Here is a 25,522-nt window from a genome sequence, read left to right as displayed (position 1 = left end):
TTTCATCCAGTGAATTAGAATTTCAGAGATGAATTCTGTGATGAAATTCATATGCCATAATCTTGAGAGGCTTCTGAGAAGTGGGCAAAGAAGTGGGGTGGAGGGCGGGCAACATGGATTCAGATTGGTACTTTGGCTCCAGAAATTTGCATTTTGACAGGCTCTGCAGGTGATGTTGATGTTCATCGTCCTTGGGGAACCACCTTATTCTAGGACTCTCAATTGTATTTTAATGCCTGATCTTGATGGATTTTTTTTGCAAAAATCATCCAAGACAGATAGTTAAAAATCCCATGATAAAGGTCACAAGAAATGGGCCTGTGAAAGCTCTCTTTTATTTAGAACTGTATAGTATTTCTTCATATTTAACCAAGGTTTCTTGGGGTGCTTTCAGTGCCTATTTGGTTATGTACTAAAGGCATAACTGGGCATTACAAACTCAAGAGCTTTTAGGGGCTAGGCAGGGATCATAAGTATAAGCTGAAAAAGGATTTAAGTTCATTAGAAATGATGGGACTTGTGAGAAAATGGAGCCCGTGCACCAGGTATAGGCTTCCATATTCACAACTGTGTTGACAGCCATAGTAAAAAAAACATATTTCAAGGTGATACTGAATAAGAGAGGCTGTGTTTTTGGGACCTTTGTTAAGTAATCTCTTCTTCTTTCCAAATCAAATCGTTCTAAATCCTTCATCTTTACAAGGAGTATTTTCACTACTTGTTTTCAGACACACATCACTTTTTAAAAAAGTGGTAGAGAAGGGAATTCTACCCAAGTTCATCTTATAACACGAAATGAAGCAGCAATGCTAAGAAAACAAATTGAGAGATCATGCAATCTTGCATAGTAACAGCTATAACAAACATCCCCAAACTTCAGTGACTTAATACAATAGAATTTTAGCACTGATGGTTTTCATGTTATAAGATGAGAAAAGGTCTCTGTTTTAAAATGTCATCATTTCTATTAATATATGTTATCACTGTGTTTGTTTAAAATCATGGTTGTTTAAATTTTGTTATTAAGGTAACAAAAAACCTGAAGGAAAACTTGGAAAAGAAATGCAAGAAATAAACAAAATGATCTCATAATTTCTCTATCCAAATCAATCAGTGAACATTCTTCATATTCTCCCAGTCTTTTTTCTATGTAAAGTTAGAAAAATAATTTATTTTTTAACTTCACTTTGTTCTAAAAATAGTAAAGACAACAATAAAAGTCACTTTTAAGTGGTTGCTTATATTCATCTATATTTATGCATATATATATATACACATATTATGTATATGTTACATATTACAATCTATTTGTGTGTGTGTGTGCATGAGTGCAATACATTTTTTAAGCCATGTGTCTTGGAGATCTTCCAATGTTATTACTTGTAACAACAACTTCCAATTTATTGAGTATTCTGCATGTGTCAGATGCTGTTCTGATAACGTCACATGTACTGCCGTATTAATTCTTACAGTGAAGTGGGTACTGTTGTTAGGTCCCACTTTCAGATGAAGACCTTGGGGCACAGAGCTTTCTGTTCATGTGAATGGTAAGTGATGTGATTGGGACATGATATCCACTAGTCTGACTCCGGAGCCTGCAAGCTTCACCACCATGTAGTATTGCCTCTCACACTTCTTAGCTATCAGGTAGTATTTCATAGACTGTACAATAGTTTATTTAACTATCAATACTAATTGATATTTAGATGCTTTCTACAATTTTATATTACCAATAATATCACAGCAATATCTTGGTACACAAAGGCACACATTTCTCTAGAATAGAACAGTATTAACATTTTTGAAAACGCATCATCTCTTCAGAGCTTCTGCATTTCATGTCTTTTCTAAAGGAGGCCTTCTCTACTCCAGGGTTGTTAATAACTTCTGTTTATTTTAATGACAATGTAGCACTTATTTTCTCTTTAGTACATTTGGAATTTATTTTGTGCATAGTGTAAGATAGAAATCTACCCACTCCATGAAAGAAACAGTTAATGTAAATTATTTCATCAGGCCCGTCTCTCTGGGGAAATGTTGCCATTGCAGGAGCTCAGTTTGTGCTCTGCTGTGGGCTGGGTGGGCAGAGTGGTTAGGAGGGATAGTCAGTATTGTTGGGCTGTGGATGGCCTCTCTTATGACCCACAGTCTATGGTACATACTCTGTCTGTGCCCGAGGAGGCTGACTGCTGATGTCTACTTTGCCAGAGTTGACTGCCCTCTGACATCCATCTGGGGCCGGCCAATGAGAGGTATTGGTGGGAGATCAGGAGATGGGATGAAAGAGAAGTCAGAATAGTTATTCCTTTTATTCTTTCTCTGTCCAGCCATAGATATGCTCCTTGTAAATAATTACCTTAATGCTCTTCAATTCCTAAAAGTGTCCCGCTGGGATTTTGATTACTATAGCAATGGAAATGAAGTTAATGAAAATGTGAAACCATGAAGGTTTAGATAAGAGGAAGGCACTTAAAGCTGACATATGTAACAGAATTTGTTAGTAATCCAGCCCAAAGTTTGTGGATTATAAGAAAACATATTGAATAAAGTCTATAGTTGATGGCCACTCTTACTGTATTGGTCATTTTGGGCAAAATAACTAATTATTTCAGCAATATGAAGTGCTCAGTTGTGCTGTAAAGTTTGTGGTCACATGTTGTGGCACAAAACTATCTTCCAGGGTGAATGTTTGTGTTATTTCTGTTGGGGGAGGAAAGTGAACTGGAAAAGGAGGGAGTGGATAGCGCTGCTGTCAACACATAATTAAAAGAATTTTTTCAAGGTCATGTTTTTAAGGGACCTATGATTCTTGTGAGATAACAAGAATAAAATGCAGCTTGAGCTACAGAAGCATTGAAAGAATTTTTAGTAATTGTATACAAAACCCTTTGACCTGTGAACTAAGACTTTCTCCACACTTTAAGCTCCTTTAAAACAAACCTCATTATAGCTGTGTGAAGGATTGCCACATTTTTACTCGCCTCCTATAAATAAGGACACCATGGCATAGACTTGGTCAAGATGATACAGCAGAAAGATTGAACTAAAAACTTAAAGTTACTTATGTAATGGTATATTAGTTAAAGAGAGATAATATTTAAAGAGCTAAATCCATTCTACATAATTATAATTATCTTCTTATTTCTCTTTCATGTGACTCATTTAAACCGCCCCTTTCTCCCCATTAATTTGTTCTGAACAGTTTTATACTTCCCACTAATTTAACCAACATGATGTTAGACGTGAAGTGATTAAAATGTAAATACCCTCGAACTGCCGCTCTGGTTGGGATCAGAAGCATAAGTTCTGGAGGTGTTACATTTAAGATACTATTTGAAGAGTCAGGGACATCTGTTTTAGCTGGGACTCTCTGCAGGAAACGGCATTTCCTATTCACCATGTTTTAGCCAAGGCCACCTCCTTTCTTCAGTGCCCTGACCACCCGGAGGGAGTGTAGACACAGTCCAGTTAGAAAAACAGAGAGCAGTAGAATCTCTGAAGACATAGCAAGTATTTTTCAAACCAATTGCAGAAAAAGAAAGCCTCCAAAAAAAAGAGATGGATCATAATTAAGTATTTAAATATTACTTATGAGTCAGCTGACTTATGGTCTGTTCGCCCATCAGACTGTAAACCCCATGAGGAAAGGGAACATCTTGTTTACCATTGTATATTCAGTGCCTAAACAGTGCCTATGGTAGCTATTCAATGCCTATTTACTGAATGAATGAATAAATTCACGAATAATGACTTAGCAGAAAGAACTCTGAAAAATGAAGAAATCCTGAGCAGATAGTACAGAGTTAGGTCAGCATGAGATTACAGAAGATAATTCAGTTTAGACTTTATGGCAGATAAAATAATACCCCACCCCTTTCCCAACATGTCCTTGTTCAAATCCATGGAAGGTATGAACGCACTATGGTACATGTCAAGGGGGAATTAAGAATGCAGATGGAACTAAAAATGCCAATCAAGTGATTTTTACAGTAAGGACATTATCTTGATGGCCCAATGTAATCACAATGGTCCTTTAAAGTGACAGAGAGAGGCAGAAGAAAGGTCAAAGTCAGAGACATTTGAAGATGCTGTACTGCTGGCTTTAAAAATGAAGGAAGGGACCACAAGCCAAGGAATACAGGCAACTTCTAGAAACTGGAAAAGGCAAAGTAACAGGCTCTCCTGTGGATCTTCGAAAGGGAACACAGCCCTCCTTACACTGGTTTTAGCATAGTGAAACCATTTCAGACTTCTGCCTGCAGAACTGGATTCGTATCAGGTGTGCTTGTGGGATTCTGCTCTGGCCAACTAAAATGTTACACTTGCCTGGTTGTAGTTATTAGTTAAGAGTTGGACATATTTGAGACAATAAAAGTAAAAGACTTTTTTGGGGGAACCTTTTGGAGAGATATTTTTGAGCTTAAGCCCTGAGATGTGGGCAGCCATCTTACTATCATGGAGAGCTGAAAACTGAAGGCAACAAGAGGAGCTCAGAGCCAAGAGAGGGAGACAGATTGGATCCTTGAATTAAGCTGCTCTCAAATTTTTCTAGTACACGAGCCAATAAATTCCCTTTTTGCATAAGCCAGTATAAATTCAGTTTTCTAAATCTGTCACTGAGTTTTTAGTGAGGAAGCACAAGGAAGTGATAGACTCAACTCTATATGTCTCTTATAGTTCACTAGTGGCCCAGTGCACAAATTTGTGCACATTGAAAGGAAATTAATTAGAATAAAATATTTTAATATCGCCATTCACCCTTTCTCTATAATAGAAGTGTCAACCATATTCATGATGGACAATGACAGATCGAAACACACATGTGCGATTGGAACCAGCGAGAACTTTATATGTATCATGCATGCGCAAGTCAACTTAGCCTTTTATATACATAGAATAAACTTTCTTAATTAGACCTGCTTTCTGATGTAGCTAAACTTTTTCCAGCCCAGTGAAGCACCCTAACTTCTCTTTCAGGTAATTGTCAGCAACATAGCAATAAATATCAACACAAAGCAGATTATTATTGTAGATCATGCAGGGAGAACAAAGGGTAAAATATTTAACTGCAGCAGTGTTTGACTATATTCTTTGCAGTGAGAAAACCTGAAGTTATTTTCAAGGTCCACCATTTCTTACTTCTTTTCAGTCAGGTCTAGTTTCTAAGCTTTCTAAATCTCTACTTTCCGGCTAATGAAAAGAAAATAAGATTCCACTGAGTCTCCTATCTACCTTCTCCAGGACTTCTGTGAGGATCAAATGAGATGAGGCACTTGAAAATGTTTCATAGACATTTGGTTAAAGTATAAAATCTTTCTACCTGGGTATAAAGTGAGTCATGTTCCTGGGCTGAAGAAACTGCAAGAAGGCTAGTCACTAGGGAGAGGAAGCGGGCATTGCTATGTGACGTCATTACCTGGATGGTCGGACACTTAGCATATTAGCCCTATATATGTTCATCCACCCTCAACCAGTCACTTAAGTTAAGGTGTCCTTATCCCAACACCACCGGTTGTAGATCTGTATAGGCATATGATCTACCTGAGTCTATCTGACTGTTAATGTCAAGATTATATCAGGAAGATGATGTCCAATTATGCAATTTTGCTATAACAAGTCTTCTTTCTATCTTTGTGCATTCCACATTATGATGTTGCCTAGCATATTAAAATTATTATTTTCATTATTCAAAAAGAAGAATTTCCATTTTCATTATTAGCTATTAGAATTCTAAATATTACCAGAAAGTCATTTTAAAAAAATGCCACAAAATTTTAAATGATTTGTCACTAAATAATCTTGTTTGATTTTCTTGTGATTTAGCCATATTTAACGAATCTGTTTCCTAAAACCTTAGCAACTTGATTTTATACACATCACCAGTTTTATTTGTTGAGACAAATTTGTCATTGGGTGATTCACCATAAAAAAACAAAACGTTCCCTCTGTGTGGGAGCCTCTCTTGTGAGGCTCTATCTTAGACATGTGGCTGCCCTCCCTTAACATGGGAAGGCTCATCAATTCAAGTGCCTGCTAGGAACAGAAGGGTCATGAGTGAAGTGAGCTACATGGCGATTCTAGTTGACTAGTGAGCCCATGTTGATTTGAAGGTGCAGCTACTTGCTGCTACAGAATACAGACCCAGTTGCTGATATTCTGGTTTTTCAAAAGAGGCCATAAATCTGGATTTTTATATGCAGCTCCAAAGGTTTGTCAAATTAAAATTTAAAAGTACTTCATGGGCCAAATGAATACCGCACAAACAACAAAAGTAACGTCCACAGGTTTCCCTGTGGCCTCCCAGCCCCAAGCTTGTCCTTCTAGAATATATTAATCTACTCCTCAGCATCAACAGATGGCATTAGCCTCATTTTTATCATTTGGCTAGTTGTGTATACTGTGTTTGTGCTTCATTTTCAGGTGTTTGGGACATTATTAACCCTGAAATGGCCAATAAATGCAAAAGTTATAACGATGTTGAAGACACTAGCAAGGATATGCATAAAATTCTGGGGAGGATATTAGAGGAAAAAAAACACAAGAAAATGGTGAGAAACAGAAGTTGCACACTCATAAGGGACACATTATTTGGGAGTAGGGATTATAAGTAGAGGGAATCTTACATGTGAAAAGTCCATGATATGCAAGAAAAGAAGAAAAGTAATTTAAAAAATAGGAAAAATTTTGAGTGTTGGCAGTATGATTCAGCATACAAAATAAATGTCTATTAACCTAATACTTTTCAAAAGAAGGCTAGCAATTTGCTGAAGATCTTGAAGATTATACACGGTCAAAGTCCCATGGATATAACTTTTGTGCCAAACCATGGGTATGTCCTTTGGATCAAGTTCTAACTTGTAATGAGGTGGCAAAAGTGTGAATATTATAGCTATTCAGGAGTTTGCTGTGATATTTATGGGTGTCATCAGTGAAGAGATTTATGTGCCTCAACTGACTTTCAATATTGATGGACTGCTTGCTCTTTTTTTATTATGATAAAATACAGGGTATTCCAAAAAATGTATACACACTTAACAGCTAGCTCAATTGATGCTTCTTTCTTTTCAGATTTAACCCATTGGAATTAGTAATTATTCAAAGTGTGTATACATTTTTTGGGGGGCACCTTATATATATAAACACACAATTTACTGTTTTAGCAATTTTTAAATGTGCAGTTTAGTGCATTCACATTATGGCACAATCATCACCACCATTCATCTCCGGAACTTTTTCATCATCTCCAACTGAAATTCTGCACCCATTAAACACTAACTGCCCATATTCTTCTCCCCCAGCCACTGGCAATCACCATTCTACTTTCCTTCTCTATGAATTTGACTTCTCTAGGTACTTCATATAAGTGGGATAATCCAATATTTTTTATTTAAAGCTCTTTTTTTGATTAAAAAAGAGATTTAGTCATTAAGTTAACAAATATTTCTTGAGCCCCCAGTATGTGCTAAAAATGGATCTATGTGCTAAGGATACAGTTGTGAAACAACAGACTGGTTCCTTGCTATTTGGGTGAGTGGCAAAAGCCAGACAATAAAGAGATTCACAAACAATATAATTTTGAAGGAGACTGAATATTAGCTGTCCAAGTGGAGATGAGGAGTGGGTAGTTAGATAATAGATGATCCTACCTGGCATGATCGAGGGTTAAGAGTTGAAGTCATTTTCTAAAGCTGGTATTGAAATCCACCAGCTGGTGGAAATAATCAAGAAAGAATGTGAATACAGAGCTCCACATGCTCCAAGATTTAGAAGTTGAGCAATGGAGAAGGAGCTTGTACAGGAGACCAAGAAAGAATGAACAGTGAGAAAGAAGATAGGTGAATATGGTGATTCAAAAGCCAAAAGAAAATATTTCCAAAAGGATGAACTGGTCAGCTGAGCTGAATATGCTGAGAACTGGAGATGAAGGACAAGAGATGGCCATTGGATTTGGCATCAAGGAGGTCTCTGGAAAACCACACGGGTCCAGGGAAGTGAGCAAAACAGAAATGGCAGTTGTGGACAATTCTTTTAAGAGGCTATGTCATGAGGGAAAGTCATGGAATAAGATATGGTTCCTGAAAGAGTATTTCTCAGTAGGTGGCAGAAGTTTACGCTCACCTTTCAAGATCAGAGAGCCTTTTCCCTCTCTGTTTTGAAGGAAATGCCTCAGAAATTGCTGCTTTTGAACTTATTAACAAATCCTTATTTGTAAATAAAAGAGCTTCAGTAAATAATTTTCATCAAACCTAAAGGAGAATTTAAAGTATGTTGACATCCCTGACCATTTTGGCTCAGTGGATTGAGGTTCGGCCACGTACTGAAGGGTCCAGGGTTTGATTCTGGTCAAGGGCATGAACCTTGGTTTTGGGCTCAATCCCCAGTAGGTGGAGTGCAGGAGGCAGCTGATGGATATTTCTCTCTGATGGATGTTTCTAACTCTCTATCCCTATCTTTTCCTCTCTGTAAAATCAATAAAATATATTAAAAAATTAAAAAATAAAACATGTTGGCAGTTGTTCTCTAAGCAACTTATGGCAGCAACTTGCATAGTAGGTCATGTTTTAGCTTAGATAAAATAATGTTTCATACTCAGATGGAAACTTTTCCATTTCAAAATGATTTTGTGTGCCATAAATATTATTTATTATTAATCAAATAATGTAAGTAGACATAACAGAAGAAGAGAAGGGATAACAAATTCTCAGATGATTCCAACTAAGGCATGATGCTGGCAACACTCAAAGCCATTTAGTCACCATCCCTTAATGGCTTCAGCTTGGATTATCAGATTGGTAGTCCAGAAGTAAGTAAAGTAAGAGCAGCACAATCATCAAAGAGGAACAGATAAAGACAGTAAGTTTTAAACCATTTCAAAAAAGGCACTCCACAAAATCTTAATAATAGTGTTCAATGATTAACTGCTGTACAAGAGTTAGAATTTCTGCATGATCTCCCAATTTTAGTTAATAGTATTTTCCTAGTCAATAAATTTTGGGCAAAATGTGGGTTAAGAGCATGAATAAACTTACATTTTCTCTCTAAAAACACACTGTATCATTTCTCTTTTAATAAAACCCACACCATTGAAAAACCCACACATTTCCAAGCTCAAGGAAAATGGCTGGAGGAGGGAAGCTGCCCCCTACACTGTCCCAGCTGCTTCAGCCCCAGAGTGTAACTTTCTGCAGCTGTAACCCCTCACTCCTACTCCCTCCTCATAAGTTTTGTCTTGAGTAAAACACAACTAAAATATTTCCCCGCATGTGAACTCAGAAGCAGGAGACATGGAATTGCAACTTCAGTGATAAATACTTGGTAGAGTATATGGTTCTCCTGCCCTTGGGTACACATATAAAGGTAATGGGAAAAATAGAATACTTAAAGTTGTGTCAAAAGGACTAGATTTAAAAAATATATAACTTGTATCAAAGGAAAATCTTGGTTCTGAACTAAAAAGGACAACTTACTTGTGACAACTCTCACAGACAATAGTATTAAGGATAGAAAGTGTGTGTGTGTGTGTGTGTGTGTGTGTGAGAGAGAGAGAGAGAGAGAGAGAGAGAGAGAGAGAGAGAGAACATGGGAAATGGTTAGGCAGCCAAGGCAATAATTTGTGCATGATATTTATGATAATAGGATGACTTTAAGAAACAGAAGCCTTGGTGGGACATAACTGGTCATGAGGAAAAAAGGGAATCCACAATGACAAAAGGACTCAGGCCCTGGTCAAAAATAGAATAAGAAAGGAAATGATAATGAAGTTATGAATCCTTTTCCCTGATAGTCAATGCCTTGATGACTAGAATGGCTGTGTCTACTGTGAGGTGACAAGACTGTGATGGGTAGTGTTCAGGGCATGACTCCAAAGAAGTCACTGATGAATTAGATTTTATTTCTTCAAACTTCAGATTTACAAATTACCAAGCACAAAATGGACTCTAATTTTTACATTGAAAGCTATTTGTGGGCATAATCCAAATAGCTGGAACCTATATTCAACCTTAGGGTGAAGAGTCCAATAGCATATCTGTGTGTGATAAAGAGAAGGTTATTTTAGTTAAAAGACATGTGCTTATACTTAGCTGGAAGAGATAAAAACAAAATGTCATGTATCTGTGAATGGTATCTATCTATCTATCTATCTATCTATCTATCTATCTATCTCTACACTAATAAAAGAGAAAAATGGTAATTGGCATACGACGATACCCTTTTCATTGGCTAATCAGGGCTATATGCAAATTAACTGCCAAATAAGATTGGCAGTTAACTGCCAACTAAGATTGGCAGTTAACTGCCAACAAGATGGCGGTTAATTTGCATATGTAAGCACAATGCAGGGAGGCGAAAGGGAAAGCAGGAAGAAGCCCCCTGCCACTGACAGTGATCAGAAACCCAGGGGGGAGCTAAGAGCTGGGGGGCAGGGCAAAGGCGGCCCTGGGGCCGCCTTTGCCCTGCCCCCCAGCCATGATCAGAGAATCAGGTGCCTTTTCCGCCCTGGCCAGTGATAGCAGGAAGTAGGGGTGGAGCCAGCGATGGGAGCTGGGCACGGTCGAAGCTGGCAGTCCCAGGAGCTAGGGTTCCCTTGCCTGGGCCTAAAGCGAAGCCCACGATCGTGGGGCCACTGCAGTTGTGGGTCCCCGCTGCCCGGGCCAGACGCCTCAGCCAGAGGCATCCTGCAGGGGCAGGGGCGGAGCCTGCGTGATCGCGGCGCCCCCCGCTGCCACTGCAGGTCCCCGCTGCCCAGGCCGGACGCCTAGGCCAGAGGCGTCAGGCCTGGGCAAGGGGCCGATCCTGCGATTGGAAGGTGATGGGGGTCAACGCCTAAGGGCTCCCAGTATGTGAGAGGGGGCAGGCTGGGCTGAGGGACACTCCCCCCCGCCACCCAGTGCACGAATTTCGTGCACCGGGCCCCTAGTATATATATAGAATCCTACATAATATGCAAATAGACCGAATGGTGAAAAAACTGAACAGCCGGTCACTATGATGTGCACTGGCCATCAAGGGGTGCTCACGGAACATGGCAGGCATTGGTAGCAGGTGGCAGAGCGTGGAACATGGTGGGCATTGGCTGCAGTGAGATGGTGGAGCAGGTGAGCAGGGATGCCAGACCAAGGCAGGGCACCAGTCGCTGTCATTGGGGCAAGCCTCTGGTGGTTACTGAAAATTCTTTGCTCCTCTGCACTATGCTCCTGCCCAGCGCTCGCACCTGCTGCCAGCACCGGACTGCCACTCGCACCCACGGTTGGTATCCAGTGCTGGCCCTTGGCACCATCAGCGGGGGTGAGCGGCGGCTGCCGGCCCGATCACCCCTGAGGGCTTCTCCACCTCCCAGTGCTCCTGAGGGGTGACTGGGGCAACAGCCGCTGCTTGCACCCGCTACTGGCGCTGGCCCCAATCACTTCGTGCCTTCAGCGGGTGCAAGTGGAGCTGGCACCATCAGTGCATGGGAGCACCAGTGGCAGGAGTGGGGCTACTGGCAGACAGGGGACCAGGAGCTGTGGTGGGAGGGGGCGCTGAGGATGGGCCGAGACCCACCCCTGTGCCCACTGCAGCCTAGTGGCCCACAGTTCCTTTCAAGGTGCATGAATTCGTGCACTGGGCCCCTGGTATGTCTTATAAGTATATATGTTTACTTGACTGAGAAGAGTCTGAAATTCAAAGGAGGCATTTTTAACCATTCATGAATAATGTCAGCCTTGTAGTAATATTGTCATTATAGTAACAGTTTTGAAAGAAGACTCCTTTGAAGATAACACTTCAAAGGATATGAAGGTTGGCAAATATAGTAGTTACCTCATTTACTAGTATAGCTCCATTCATATATGCCTATTGCACTTTCCCATACAATTTTTTAAAATGTTTGATGTACATATAATGTATATCTGTTATCACAGATATGATACTTCATTATATTTAAATCATGATGTGTAATTTAAGAGGTATCCCCCCGTTTTTGTTTGCATGGGAACCCTCCTCTAGTGTATATTAGGGAGAACTATCCTGTGATTATCTCAACACCTGTCATATGACTGGGTTACAGGTAGGGGAGAGAAGGTCAGTAGAAAGATCTTCCCTGCTTCCAGAACATCATGGGCCCCTCCTACCATTGGGAACTTCTAGCCATGGCCACCTCAAATGGATGCTGCTCCCTCCACAGAAGCTATAGTGGAGGGGAGATATCAGGGTGTGTCACACTTCCCTTTCTTTGCTCTGCACCTTTGTCATCCAACGCAACTTCATAGCTTAATGGTTGAGGTGCCTGCAAGCTTGTCTTGCTCTCATACAAGCTACTTACATTATTATATATATGATTTGTCTTGAGTCTACAGGTTGGTAGGTGGTCAGCGGATCTACACTGGACTTAGGTGGAGTGGTTCCACTCCATGTGTCTCTCAACCTCCCCCTCTTCCTGGAACAAGGTTAACCCTGGCCTTCCACAGTAATGGTAGACTTGGTGAGGAGTATGCTTTATTAGGCATGTGCTTTTTCAAGCCTCTGCTAACATTCCATTGTCCATAGTGGGTTACATGGACAAACTCAGAATCAAGGATAGGGAAGGATAGGGGAGGATAGGTGGCCTTTTGATGGGAGGAACAACAAAGTCAAATGGCAAAGGGCATAGATACAAGGAAGAAAGAACTAGGGCCATTAATGTAGTTTACTACTGACAGACAGGTCAAATTGTGCCGAATGGGACCACTGAAAAGCATTGCAACAGAGGAGGAAAAGAAGTTATAAACTTCATGCTAAACATTACTTTCCTGTTGTCCATGGGAAGAGTACCCATGAAATTAAGTTCCTTACGCTCCTGTCTCCTTCCTTGCTCTCCTGTCCTCAGTTCTGTCACTATACAAAAGTTCTGTCTTCTAATCTGTGTGCTGCAAATCTCAGCATCAGGGAAACTTCCCCTTTTCACTCACCAGACAGCCCCTCAGATCCATCCCTCTTAGCACTTCCCCATGCCTGAGCATTTACGGTGGAGGGATGTTCCTTAGGATGCTCAGGTACATCTGGCTCTCCCTTCAAGGTTTCTCCATCAGCATGGATTGCAGACCTCTCTCTCTCTCTCTCTCTCTCTCTCTCTCTCTCTCTCTCTCTCACACACACACACACACACACACACACACACACACACACACCGCCTTCCAATTCTAAATATTAATTCTTGAAGACAGTGTGTGATCCAAACACTTACTAGTAGAGAGTGTATTTCCCTCCCTTCCTACTCATCCTGAATGAAATGCTTCCTGCCTGCCCTACAATGGCATCACATAACGACAGGCAAACCCAGAGTTCAAGCCAATAAGGACCATGGTCCTTCCCCATCTCTGTCAAACAGGGAAGGGAGTTAGGATGGATTGATTCTTCTAATCATACAGATAGCATCTTGATTAAAAAATAATGTATAGCATTTCAATGTCACAGAACCCGAGTCACATATGAACAGACACTGATGTTACTACAGTTAGCAGACCTCCTAGGTCGAGGACTAAATTAGAATTCTATTTGTCGGGGGTTAATCCCTCATTACCTCTGGGTTCCAAAAGATGAAAGCAAAACATCAGATTAGTCTCCTAAGCAATGAGATCAGTAGACAGCAATGGTTTGAGGCAGGATATTATATGAGGTTGCTGTTTCCTAAAATGAAATGTAAAAAGTCTATATTTTTTTGACCTGACAAATTAAGTTTCTTCTATCACTCAGGCTTCTAGTCAGCATCTTTTTGGTGCAAGAAAAACTACTTAAAATGCACTGTTTACAAACTCTGAAATCCCTATGGCTTTCATCTTGGCGATGACCCAAAGAAGGAATTTCTCTATTCATATATTCTGAAAATTAAAATAGCCTATCTAACTATTTTAGGTGTTGAGGATATTGAGAATCTTTCATTGTGTGTGTGAAGTTAAATAAAGTTTGCAAAGTAGAAGAGGACAAAAGTAATAATTCCCAACTCTGTAAACTAAATGAATGATTCAGCTTTGTATTTTTGTATTTAGAAGTCATTATTTTTGTCCCCTTGTTCTGGGAGGATTTAAAAAGGATCATCAAGGTCATGAAAATCCATTCTAACCCCATTTTTGGTTGTTGTTAATCCTCACCCGAGGATAATTTTTCATTGATTTTCAGGGAGAGTAGAAGAGAGAATGAAAGACAGAGAGAAACATCAATGTGAGAGAAACACACTGATTGGTTGCTTCCTGAACAAGCCCTGACCAGGGCCTGGGCCAGGGAGGAGCCTTTACCGAGGTACATGCCCTTGACTGGAATGAAACCCGGGACCCGTTGTTCCACAGGCCACTGCTCTATCCACTGACCCAAACCAGCTGGGGCTAACCCCACATTCTTAAATGGCTGCCTCTCTATTTCAGCATGGAAGATAATAGATACTCTCAATTAGTTGAAAATGGCAGGTTGGATAATCCTGGCCTCTGGAGTTAAGCAGACCTGGGTTTGAATCTCAATTCTGCCGTCAACTATGGTGTAAACTGTCAAGCTACTTTCTTTCTCTAGACCAGTGATGGAGAACCTATGACACACGTGTCAGAGGTGACACGCGAACTCATTTTTTTGGTTGATTTTTCTTTGTTAAATGGCATTTAAAAATATAAAATAAATATCAAAAATATAAGTCTTGTTTTACGATGGTTGCAAATATCAACAAATTTCTATATGTGACACGGCACCAGAGTTAAGTTAGGGTTTTTCAAAATGCTGACAGGCCGAGCTCAAAAGGTTCGCCATCACTGCTCTAGACCTTAATTCATGTGTAAAATAAGAATAATCCTAGAATATGCTTCATATGGTGGTTGTGAGGATTCAATGAAAAATGCATGTAAAGCACTTAGCAAGGGGCTTGACATGGAGTGAATGTTTAATGCATTTCAGCTTTTATTGTTGTTATTATGACATTATTTCAGTCTCATCTCCTTCATACTCTGCTTTCTCTTCCTCATAATGGTCCTTCAGATACTTATGATCAGCTAATATTTTCCCCCAGGACATTCTCTTCTCAAGGTTAAATGACCTCGGGATTTTTAAGGATTCCTTACATGCTTGAGGCTTTTCCTATCCTTGTTGCTTTTTTCTCAGTAATGAAATACAGTGCAGCTGATGTCTGGAACTCGTTGGCTTGGACAGGCTCCTGAAGCTGAGTGTAAGGTGAGAGGCCACTGGCCAAAGGGAAACACTCAATACCCTCTTCCTTTAGTGGGACCTCCCTCCCATGTGGATGGATGGACATTTCCCAGTAAGGACTGAGAAAGACCATGGCGGGAAGAGCAGAAAGGTGAAGTGAAAACGAGAGGTTTGCTTGGTATGCTGTGACTCTGGCCTATTAGCCAACCTGAGAGACCAGACTGATTTTTTTTTGTTTTGTAAACTCCCTCCTACTACCTAGCCTGTGGCCAGTGCCACACACATGTACCCAGTAAATACTAGTTATCTTTGTCTTATTTTCTTGGTTCCATCATCCATATGGTAGCTGCCTTTTCCTGTTCTGAATCATTGCTGTTTTTTTTTTTTTTAATCCTCACCCAAATACATGCTTTTATTGATTTTAGAGAGAGTGGAAGGGAAAGGGAGGGAGGGAGAGAGAGAGAGAGAGAGAGAGAGAGAGAGAGAGAGAGAGAGAGAGAGAAACATTGATGTGAGAGAGAAACAGATTGGTTTGCCCCTCCCATATGCACCTGACCCAGGATTGCATCTCAAAACTGGGTAAGTGCCCTGACCAGGAATTGAACCAGTGACTTTTTAGTGCATGTGACAATACCCAAACAACTGAGCTACACTGGCCAGGGCTAGGTCACTGCAGATTTAAGCAATGCCTCCCCTGTGTTGATCCCCTGTGGAGATCAAGCCCTGAACCCAAAGATAGGGACTTCTCACTAACTCAGTGACCAACAATCTTCAGTTTTCAATCAATGAGGAATCTACTCTGTTAAATCACAAGCTGACATTTATTCATATTGTCCATGAGAATAAGATAATTATTTCAAGGGAAAAGAAGAGAATGAGAACATGAATGGTGGTGGTACGGCATTTCAGAGCAGAGCAGATGAGTAAATTATACAAATAATGCAATTATCTTAATCTTCTAGTATGTGCATGAAGGCAATAAATGAGAGAAAATATAAATATTTATAAATCTATTATATACTTGGCAACACTAGTCTATTACCTTAGTGAGTATAAATCAAAAGACTGGTATAAAGATACTCTTGTTAAACTCTTCATATGTGCTTTGTCGTCTTTGGCTCACTTGTCAAACTATCTTAAATGATAGATACTTTTGAAGGAGGATGATATGAGTTGAACTGTTTCTCCCAAAAAGTTATGTTGAGTACCAACCCCCAGTATTTCAGGATGTGACTGTAGTTGAGATAGGTTCTTTATTGAGATTATCAAGTTAAAAAAATCATTAGGGTGGACCATAATTCAAAACACCTGTTGTTCTTATAAAAAGGGGGAACATGGCCCTTGCCAGTGGCTCAGTTGGTTGGAGCATTGCCCTGTACACCAAAAAAGTTGTGGGTTTGATTCCGGGCCAGGGCACACACTTAGGTTGCAGGTTCAATCCCTGGTTGGAGCGCGTATGGAAAGCAACATATTGATGTCTCTCTCTCTCTGTCTGTCTTTTAAACCAATAAAAAAAATATCATTGGATGAGGATTAAAACAAAAAAGGGGAGACATGGACATAGACACACACAGAGGGGAGGTAATGTGAGACACACAGAGAGAACACTGTGTGAAGAAGGAAGATTGGAGTGATGCATTTATGAGCTAAGGAACACCTGGGACTACAGAAGCTATGACAGAGGTGTAGAAAGAATTCCCTCCTTAGAGCCTTCAAATGGAGCATGCCCTGGTGACAATCCTATATAATAAAAGCCTAATATGCAAATTGTCCCCTTGGGCTGTCATTCAACTGGGAGTTCGACCGCTCTCTATGATGTGCGCTGACCACCAGGGGGCGATGCAAAACATGGCAGATGCCAGTGATGTGCTGCGACCTGGGGGTGGAGGTTATAGGGACAGAGGTGCAGTGAGAATGTGTGGTGTCCACCAAGCTTGCTCTTCCCCTCCCCTGTTACCCTCCCCTGGGATGCCAGGGCTTGCTTGCCAAGGAAGCCCCCATGCTGAAGTGCCAGGCACCTACGAGGAGCCCGCCCCACACCCACGTGGCATCTTCCGGGTGAGCCAGGCTGCAGCCGCCAGGACTGCAGGGGCCTGGCTGGGCTTCCCGGGGGTTCACACAGGAGCCGGTCTGCGCGGCCGGCCAGGAGAGAGCACACTGCCCGCCTGGCTTCTGTGCCGGGCTGCTGGGTGGCTCAGAGGCCCGCGTGGTGCCTGGCCTGCAGCATCTCTGCATGGGGACGCGGGCACTGTGACTCAGGTGGAGGGGGGCACACAGGGGCCCGGGGGCCCAGGTGCTTTCCAGGGCCCAGAAGTAAGCTGGGACCTGCCCTTCCATGCCAGACACTTGTACTTCAATCACTGGCCAGGCCTAGGAACTGCACCTGTGCATGAATTTTGTGCACTGGGCCACTAGTTTAATTATAAACTGTTTGCTTTAAGATTTGTGTGACTTGCCATGACTGGTTTGGTTCAGTAGATAGGGTGTCAGCCTGCGGACTGAGAGGTCTCAGGTTTGATTCCAGTCAAAGGCATGTACCTTGGTTGTGGGCACATCCCCAGTGGGGGGTATGCAGGAGGCAGCTGATTGATGTTTCTCTCTCATTGGTGTTTCTAATTCTCTATCCCTCTCCCTTCTTCTCTGTAAAAAAATCAATAAAATATATTTTTTTAAAAAAGAATTGTGTGACAATAAATTTCTGCTGTTTTAAACCATCCAATTTGTGGTACTTCCAGCCCTAGGAAGCTAAAATAGAGGATAAATATGGAATTTTTTAAAGTTGAAAATTCTGACAGAAAAAAATTGTTAAATATGCTGACATCCTACAGACAATTAAGTGAATGAAAGTTGAAATCTAAAATTTTAAAATCAGGGAGGTCCACTTTACTGCTTAACAATAAATCCCACCTAAAGGTTGGCTAGTTTGCTGATCGCTTGGTTATTTCTACAACACAATGCACAACCAAAATAAACAACAGCACAGAGATTTTCAGAACATTCCTACTGTGTCATATCATGGTGCTGATAGAAGTTAAATTCAAGACGTTTTTGTTAAGGGGCACTAGTATCAGGCTACATTTCCATGTGGATTTTAGCCAACAATCATAAATAACAGAGAACTTGCTCATAAACAATTCCAAAAGGCAGTGTGTCAGGCAGATGGTATTTTGGGGGTGGGGTGGGGGAGTTGAACATGAGAAGCATCGTTGTGCCTTAAGTACGCTGGCCATCCTGAACTCACCATTAACTGAAGCATCACTGGGGGTTATGGTTTTACTCAGCTCTCACATGAGTCCAAAGTTTTAATGCTTTAAACTTCTATGCTAAAGAAATTAACCTTTTAATGTCATCAAAGTTCTGAAGGAGAAACTCTTCTATTTAGATTTTGGGGAAAGAACTTTAGACCCCAGGGAGGTAGGTACTGCCTGAACGTTCATGGATATCCACAAAAAGCTTTCATGTTTCGGCTCTTCACGAGGGTGCCAGGATGCTGGGTGCTAGAGAGGTAACCTGTGAGAATGGTACAAATCTCACAGAGGATGTGTGCAACTTGCAAGGAAATCCTACTTTGTCAAAAATTCTGCAAGCAGTGATACTTATCTCATTTGTCCAATCTAGGAACCCAAATAGCAATTCAATGTTTAGAAAGTACTGACATAGTTAAATGTCTCCATTAAAAGTGTCTGGAAGTGACAAAGGTAGCAACAGAGTTTGTTGAGAAGACAGCTCTCACTGCTCACATTAACCTACCAAGCACTTTATTTCTTTTCCCCTCACTATGAGCACAGGTAGGCTTTAACCAGTGGGCTGGCCCAGTGTGGATCCTTCCATGTGCTTCAGGGAAATCTTGCCCCACTCAGACTAGTTTGTACTGAGATGGGGCTTTGATCTTCAGCACCAATATCACTGAATCTTAGATTTGGCTGCATTTTTTTCATCGGGGATACACAGATATCCCTGGACCAAAATGCCATGAAGGACAGGAAGAGCCTTTGAGTTGGCCAAAGATGCAAAGGAAGGCGTCATAACAGATTTATACTAGTATACAGCCAACATTTGAAAGACAAGATAGAGAAACCAGTTGTATAAGGGTGGGGGTGTCAAAAAAGAGCTAACAAAATTTTAAACGTTTTTATGGCAATTTAATTCACATGCCATAAAACTCACCTACTTAAAAAGAAGACAGTTCAATGTTTTTTTAGTGTTTTTAGTATTTTCAAAGTTGGGCGATTATTACCACAATATAAATTGATAACATTTTTATCATCCCAAAGTAGTGATGCATTTTTGCTCTTTCAAATTTCTTCCAATGTTATCCCATATAATAAAAGCCTAGGTGACATCTTGCGACGTCGTCACAAGATTGCCACCACAAGATGGCCAGCAAGGGAGGGCAGTTGGAGGCGATTGGGCCGGCAGGAGAGGGCACTTGGGGGCAATTGGGCCAGCAGAGGAGCAGTTAGGCGTCAATCAGGCTGGCGGGTGAGTGGTTAGGGCATGATCAGGCTGGCAGTCAGAAATGGTTAGGGGCAATCAAGCAGGTGAGTGGTTAGGAGCCAGCAGTCTCGGATTGTGAGAGGGATGTCTGACTGCCGGTTTAGGCCCGATTCCACAGGGATGGGGCCTAAACCAGCAGTCAGACATCCCCCAAGGGGTCCCATATTGGAGAGAGGGCAGGCCGGGCTGAGGGACATCCCCCAACCCCCGTGCACGAATTTTGTGCACCAGCCTCTAGTTTTTATAATAAAGAATCAAGGCATAGACAGAAACTTTGATGTCTGCTACTGTGGGAAAGCTTTCCTTCACTTGTGAAATAAGCCACAAGTACGTCAAAGTGTCTTTCATTTTTAATTTTATTAGTGAAAAGGTAAATAGGTACATGAAAATTTTCACAGATATCTACAAATGTATTTAAATAAAACAGGAAAAGGAAAAGAGTTGAAATAGGATTTCAGTGGTGACTAGTCCGTATTGTGTACTTACTGTATAAAAACCTCCAAGTTCATAAAACTTCATTTGCCCATTTTCCATATCTTAAAAACCAGCTGCAAGAATTTTCAAAGGGGTATCTAACACAGAGAGAGACTCTCAGACAGCACGGCACATTCTGAGTTAGGAAAGTGATTAGCAATCCTGTGACCAGAAGCAGATGTGCTCCGTGCGTGGTTAGAGGACCCTGCGTGTAGAGGGGAGCTGAGGAACTGATGCCTGGAAAGTCCTCTGACCTCAGTGTCCCCCTCCTTCATTTGCTTCCACATTTTAGTGGTTGAGTGGGCCGGTGTGTGCTTGCCAGCCTCCACGAAACACCTGTAGGTAGCGGTGCTCACCCTTTTCGAAGGGACTACTCTTGGCTGAGACTGTGTTGAAGGCAGAGTTTGCCTTTGAAGCCCTCATACCTTGCTCTGTTCCAGGTCCCAGTCTCCTTAGGACCTCTAGTTTCCCCAGGTGTCTGTATGAGTGCTCTCACGGGGACCTACATTTATCGAACCCTAAGAGTTCTGAGTTCCTTCACCAATGTTGTTAGCTTAAAAGGCAATGGGAGAGTTTTCTCAGACACCTCTCATGACCAAAAATCCTGAGGTGCTCATTTCTATTGGCTAAAATGGAGGCAAGAGTTAAGGCATTATTTGGGGGCACAGAGTCCTGCCTGAAATCCCTCCAGTCATATCCTGTAGATGGTTACTTCCCTAGTGTAAAGCCAATTCTAGATAACCGACACCTAGGACCAGAGGCTGGTGTGGGGCCCACAAGTAGTTTGAAGCACGTGCGGTTCTCACCCACAGCCAGCCGCATACACTGAGAGCCAGACTTCATTCCTAACAGACTTGAAACCGCTACCATGACAAGATTTAATTCATAAGCGGGAAGAATATGAACTGTATCCGTGTCTTCTTCCATGTGCCTTTCATTTGGTCTCCAAAGAAATTCTGCAGCTACAGCCAAATGGCTTGTCTCCAGGTTAAGGCACGACAGAAACTTAATGTCTGTGAGTTTGATTGTTTGGCTCTTCTTTCAAACAGTGTGATGTTGAAACTGGGATACAAGTTTTCCAATGGCTCTGTAAACTTAAGGTTTTGGGTCTGCTTGTTCCATCATTCTTAATATTCAGGATATTAATTTAAAAATAACGAATGCCAGTGTAAACATGCCTTAGATACATAGGTCTATAAAATATTGCACATAAATATAAACTTTGTTCAGCATTTCTTCCTAGTAATTTTTCATTATTATAAAAAGGATACAAAGTTGTGCAGACTATATGAATTTGCCTGGTCAATTTTACTTCAAAAATGTTAATATTACACATAATTATGGCTTATTTACAAGTTTTAAACATCAAGTTTTTGTGATGGTTAAATTCAAGATGATGGGAAAATACCTTACATAAAGATACTTTTCCAAAGTCATGTACTATAAAGATTATCAGTAAAAATGAGTAGTAAAGTTGGAATGGGCAATTTTAAGTAAAATCCTTGGGAATCCGTTTTCTAGATTCATCTCACACCTGCATAACTTTTCACTTCCTTCCTATTTATGTGTAACATATATTCTCTGTGTACATAAAAAGTGTGAGATATAGTAGAGAAAATAGGTATTTATCTGAAGTTAAATATTGGTGTTGCTTCTTATAGATATTAAAAATATGTTTACCCATATTGTTAAATGGCTTTTCAATCGACAAACTCTAGACATTTTTCATAATTACCATAACTTTTAAACACCACACAGTGTTGAGAGTACCTTGAAATGTATGTATTGCTAATTAAGTAAATGGAACGATTATTTTTTTAAAATAAAAAGAACTACAAATGTAACTTTTTGCAAAGCTACATTAAGCAGATGTGAACCCCTAGAAAGTGTGAATATAAGTAATTTCAGGTGGAAGGCAGCAGAATATTAAATGAAGCTATCTTCTAATACCAATTTGCTTTTCCTTAACATGATCTAAAAATCTCTATTAAATGACTGATCTGCACACAGTGGTTAACTTAGAAGGAGTTAAGGGTGTGATTTAGAAAACCAGCTGACCAAATCTTAATTTCCAAATCCTCTACATGGCCAGAGAAACGGAAAATAAATAAATAAATTGTTATCCTTGCTTACAAGATTATTTTGTCGTTTCAAAAGTACTTTCACAGTACCAACAACAACATATACTTGTCTCCCTGAGCCGTAACATCATTAGAAGTATCTCTTTTCCATAGGGAGGTGTCAAATATTCTGTAGGATACAGTAGTGTTGGAAGGTTCGGTCCTAGTTCGCCTTCTAAATTCTATCATAATTCAGTCCTTTTGTCTTTGTGACTTGTTGGGTTTACCTGGAAAGCAGCCTTAGTTTCCATACCCACTTCAAAGTGTCTGTCAAATACAGAATGACTCCAGGGGAAGAAACGTGCACGATGGCTGTTTCTACAGCGGTGAGGATGTCTCCTTCCCAAGGCTCGCGGGGCTCCATGGCAACGTCTCCACAGGGTGGTGTCGATGAGGCGATAGTTCCGGGCCTTTCCATTTCCTAGGACACTGGCAGGTCCAGGAAAACCTTTGTTTAACCCTCATGTTCCTTCTTTTCTTTGAACAGGACCGTGTTGGAGTTTTTGGTCTTTGGTTTTTCCTTTTCAAGCACCAGGGGTTTTCTCATTTGTCAGCTGTTCCCTGTCATTCATATCATCTTGGGGGGGTCTTGATCTGTCAAAGAATCCACACTACAGAAAAGAAAAAATGGGCTATAAAAGCAAGTCACTCTAGGAATTTGTGAAACCCCTCGTGCCAATAATGTTCACTTTATGTATTTGCTAAGGAACTTAGAGCTCTGTGGAGGTCATCTTCCTGAGTCTCCAAATGAGGGGGTGAAAAAAGAGTATCCTTAAACTGCAGAGGAAAGCACTGCATTGGGCAGTCTTCATGCCTTCCTGCTGCCTTGCCCTGATAGTGGGAGAATGCCTGTTTTATACAAACTAGGTATGGACCTTGCATCTTTTCCTGGGGTTACAGGCCCTGGCCCGGGAATGTCCTCTCTGCTTTCCTGCATGTTTTCTGGAGTCAGCAGCAGCACTAACTGCTGACCAGGGAAGGGAGAGTCGCTCCTGAAATATAGCTTCCTCAGGATGGATCATAGGAGGAAGTGAGGGGATCCTTGGGCACCCCTCTTCACTCGATGGGGCATATAATATATAGAGGGAAATTTATTTTAATCCAAGAACATCTTAGGACCTTTACAAAGATTAACCAGGAACTCTGGGAAGAGGTGATTCTAGAATGTTCATCCTCCTGAATTTCAAATTAGGTATTTGGTCTAGGCCTGTGGTCAGCAAACTGGAGCTCACGAGCCACATGTGGCTCTTTAGCCCCTTGAGTGTGGCTCTTCCTATGCCTTAGGAGTACCCTAATTAAGTTAATAACAATGTACCTACCTATATAGTTTAAGTTTAAAAAATTTGGCTCTCAAAAGAAATTTCAGTCGTTGTACTGTTGATATTTGGCTCTGTTGACTAATGAATTTGCCGACCACTGGTCTAGGCGAAACCTCCTACAAACCTGGAACCTCAGTTTGTGTTTATTGTTTCTTCATTAGAAACCCAACCCACTGGGTTTGGCTTATAATATCAAGTCGTCTTTCTGTTGTAGGACTAGCACAATGTTCTGTCAATCGGCACATATAACTATAACATTATGGAAATACAGTTACTATAAATAACAGAATAACACAACAGTCTATTTGTAAAGGTGTGCAAGACTATAGGGGCTCAGGATGGCACAAAACAACTGATACAGATCCGAAACGCCAATTTTTAACTTAAAAGGCAAAGTTTTCCTAGTTTAAAGGTCTCTTAAGCATGCTGCATATTGTTTTTAAATAAAAACACACTATGATTTTTGTAGAAACACAACAATAGTGGTTAAGATGTGACTGGATTAATTATTCTGACAGTCATAAAATCCTGACATTGTTTCTCTTTTGAAATGGAAAGCTCTGTGAAACTTGGTAATCATGTTTGTTTTGGGGCCAGAAATTAATTTCTATTGTAGATTTTTAGAACAAACTTTAGTATAACACATGAAAGAGTAAGTTAAGCCTTCCTAATGGAGACAAACCAATCGGCAAGATTTTAAAAAAACCAGTAAGTCCAAGAATATTATAACATGCATGATCTATTTGCCCTACTTGACAGTCCAAGTACCAATTAATTACTATATTAATTACATCTGTGTAGTGTTTATAAAGAAAACTCTCAAAGGATTGTTGATAGGACCATTTAAATAAAAAGCTTAAGATCTTGGTTAATTAAACAAGAAAAAGAAGTCTTCATAATAACATTTTCACTCCAAGCATATTGGAAAAAAGGTCACAGGTCTTAGTTAATAAAGTATAATTCTCTCTCTATTTATTTATAAGAAGTCTCAAGATAAAAGCAACCTTAAACACCCCCAGTCTTCTTAAATGTCAGTTACACAAGGGTACTGTTTGCCAAAGCAAACAAGATACAAGGTTTCTTTTATGCTTTTTAGACTGTTAGAAACCCCCAAATCACACCTCTAGCATTATCTTTTAAATCCCTAGATAAAGCCTTCTAAATCCCTTCAGTGGCCTCTCTACTCAAAAAGGAAAAGAAAATAAAGAAACTTACCTTCCATAAAGCCAAAGTCAAAATGGCCAGAACCAATAATCCAAGAAGTATCGCCAGTATTATCACCCACAATGGGATTGAGAAGGAAACATTTGGTGTTGCCCAAATAACTGATGTCTTAATCTGAAGTGGAAAATAAAGCAAATGAGCTCTACTTTGAAAACTCTTTGGTGAAATAAAGCAGTAGTTACCAATATAATATTGGGAGTAGTTCTGAAAGGATCCATATAATAATTGAAGTCATCCTAGGAGAGGCTGAAGGGGTTATTGCTCTTGAACATGGATCTTAAAATCTCATACATTCTCACGTCTCCCAGGTTGGGTGAAAAGCCAGTCACAGATATGTTGTGGATGTTTGGCTTATAACTGCACAGAAACCCTAAAATGGAAGTGAGGTGGGCCAGGAACCAACAAGGTGGAAAGGAATGACCTTAAATTGGGCTGGACATTTTATAAAAACAGTGGCTAAAAGTAGACCCTACAAAAGACCAAGTCTGTCCACTTACGCTTCACCGAACCGAGCTAACCTCGCTGAGAGGTGAGCTTGCGCACCACTACAGACTGTTGGATGTGCAGGAAAGTTAGAAATCATCTCACCCAACCCCTCATTTTACAAACAAGAAAAAATGCGTCCCACAGAGCTGATTCATAGAGCTAATCAGTGCCAGGCTCTTTATCTCTAGGTTCTGTGCTCTATCAAAGGACAGCCCAGAGTGTGAGGCTAGCCATCTTGCATTTGATGGAAGTAACTACAGT

At 40.7% G+C, this 25,522-nt stretch overlaps 1 protein-coding gene across 1 annotated transcript in view; it reads right to left on the bottom strand.

Moving 5' to 3' along the window:
• Positions 1 to 19,976: 19,976 nt before the first annotated feature.
• The window catches only part of ITGA8 (integrin subunit alpha 8), a 196,806-nt gene continuing 191,260 nt past the window's right edge, over positions 19,977 to 25,522 (bottom strand). The window contains exons 29-30 of the mRNA XM_059711352.1: positions 24,767 to 24,889; positions 19,977 to 22,843 (exon numbers count right to left, since the gene is read on the bottom strand). Of these exons, the coding sequence (XP_059567335.1) occupies positions 22,757 to 22,843; positions 24,767 to 24,889 (210 nt within the window). The 3' untranslated portion in view covers positions 19,977 to 22,756. The remainder of the gene's footprint in view (positions 22,844 to 24,766; positions 24,890 to 25,522) is intronic.

This window comes from Myotis daubentonii, chromosome 1 (genome assembly GCF_963259705.1).
Source record: "Myotis daubentonii chromosome 1, mMyoDau2.1, whole genome shotgun sequence".
Taxonomy (NCBI): Eukaryota; Metazoa; Chordata; class Mammalia; order Chiroptera; family Vespertilionidae; genus Myotis; species Myotis daubentonii.
Note: the sequence above shows the minus strand (reverse complement) of the source record. Positions and strands in the feature narration are given on the sequence as shown.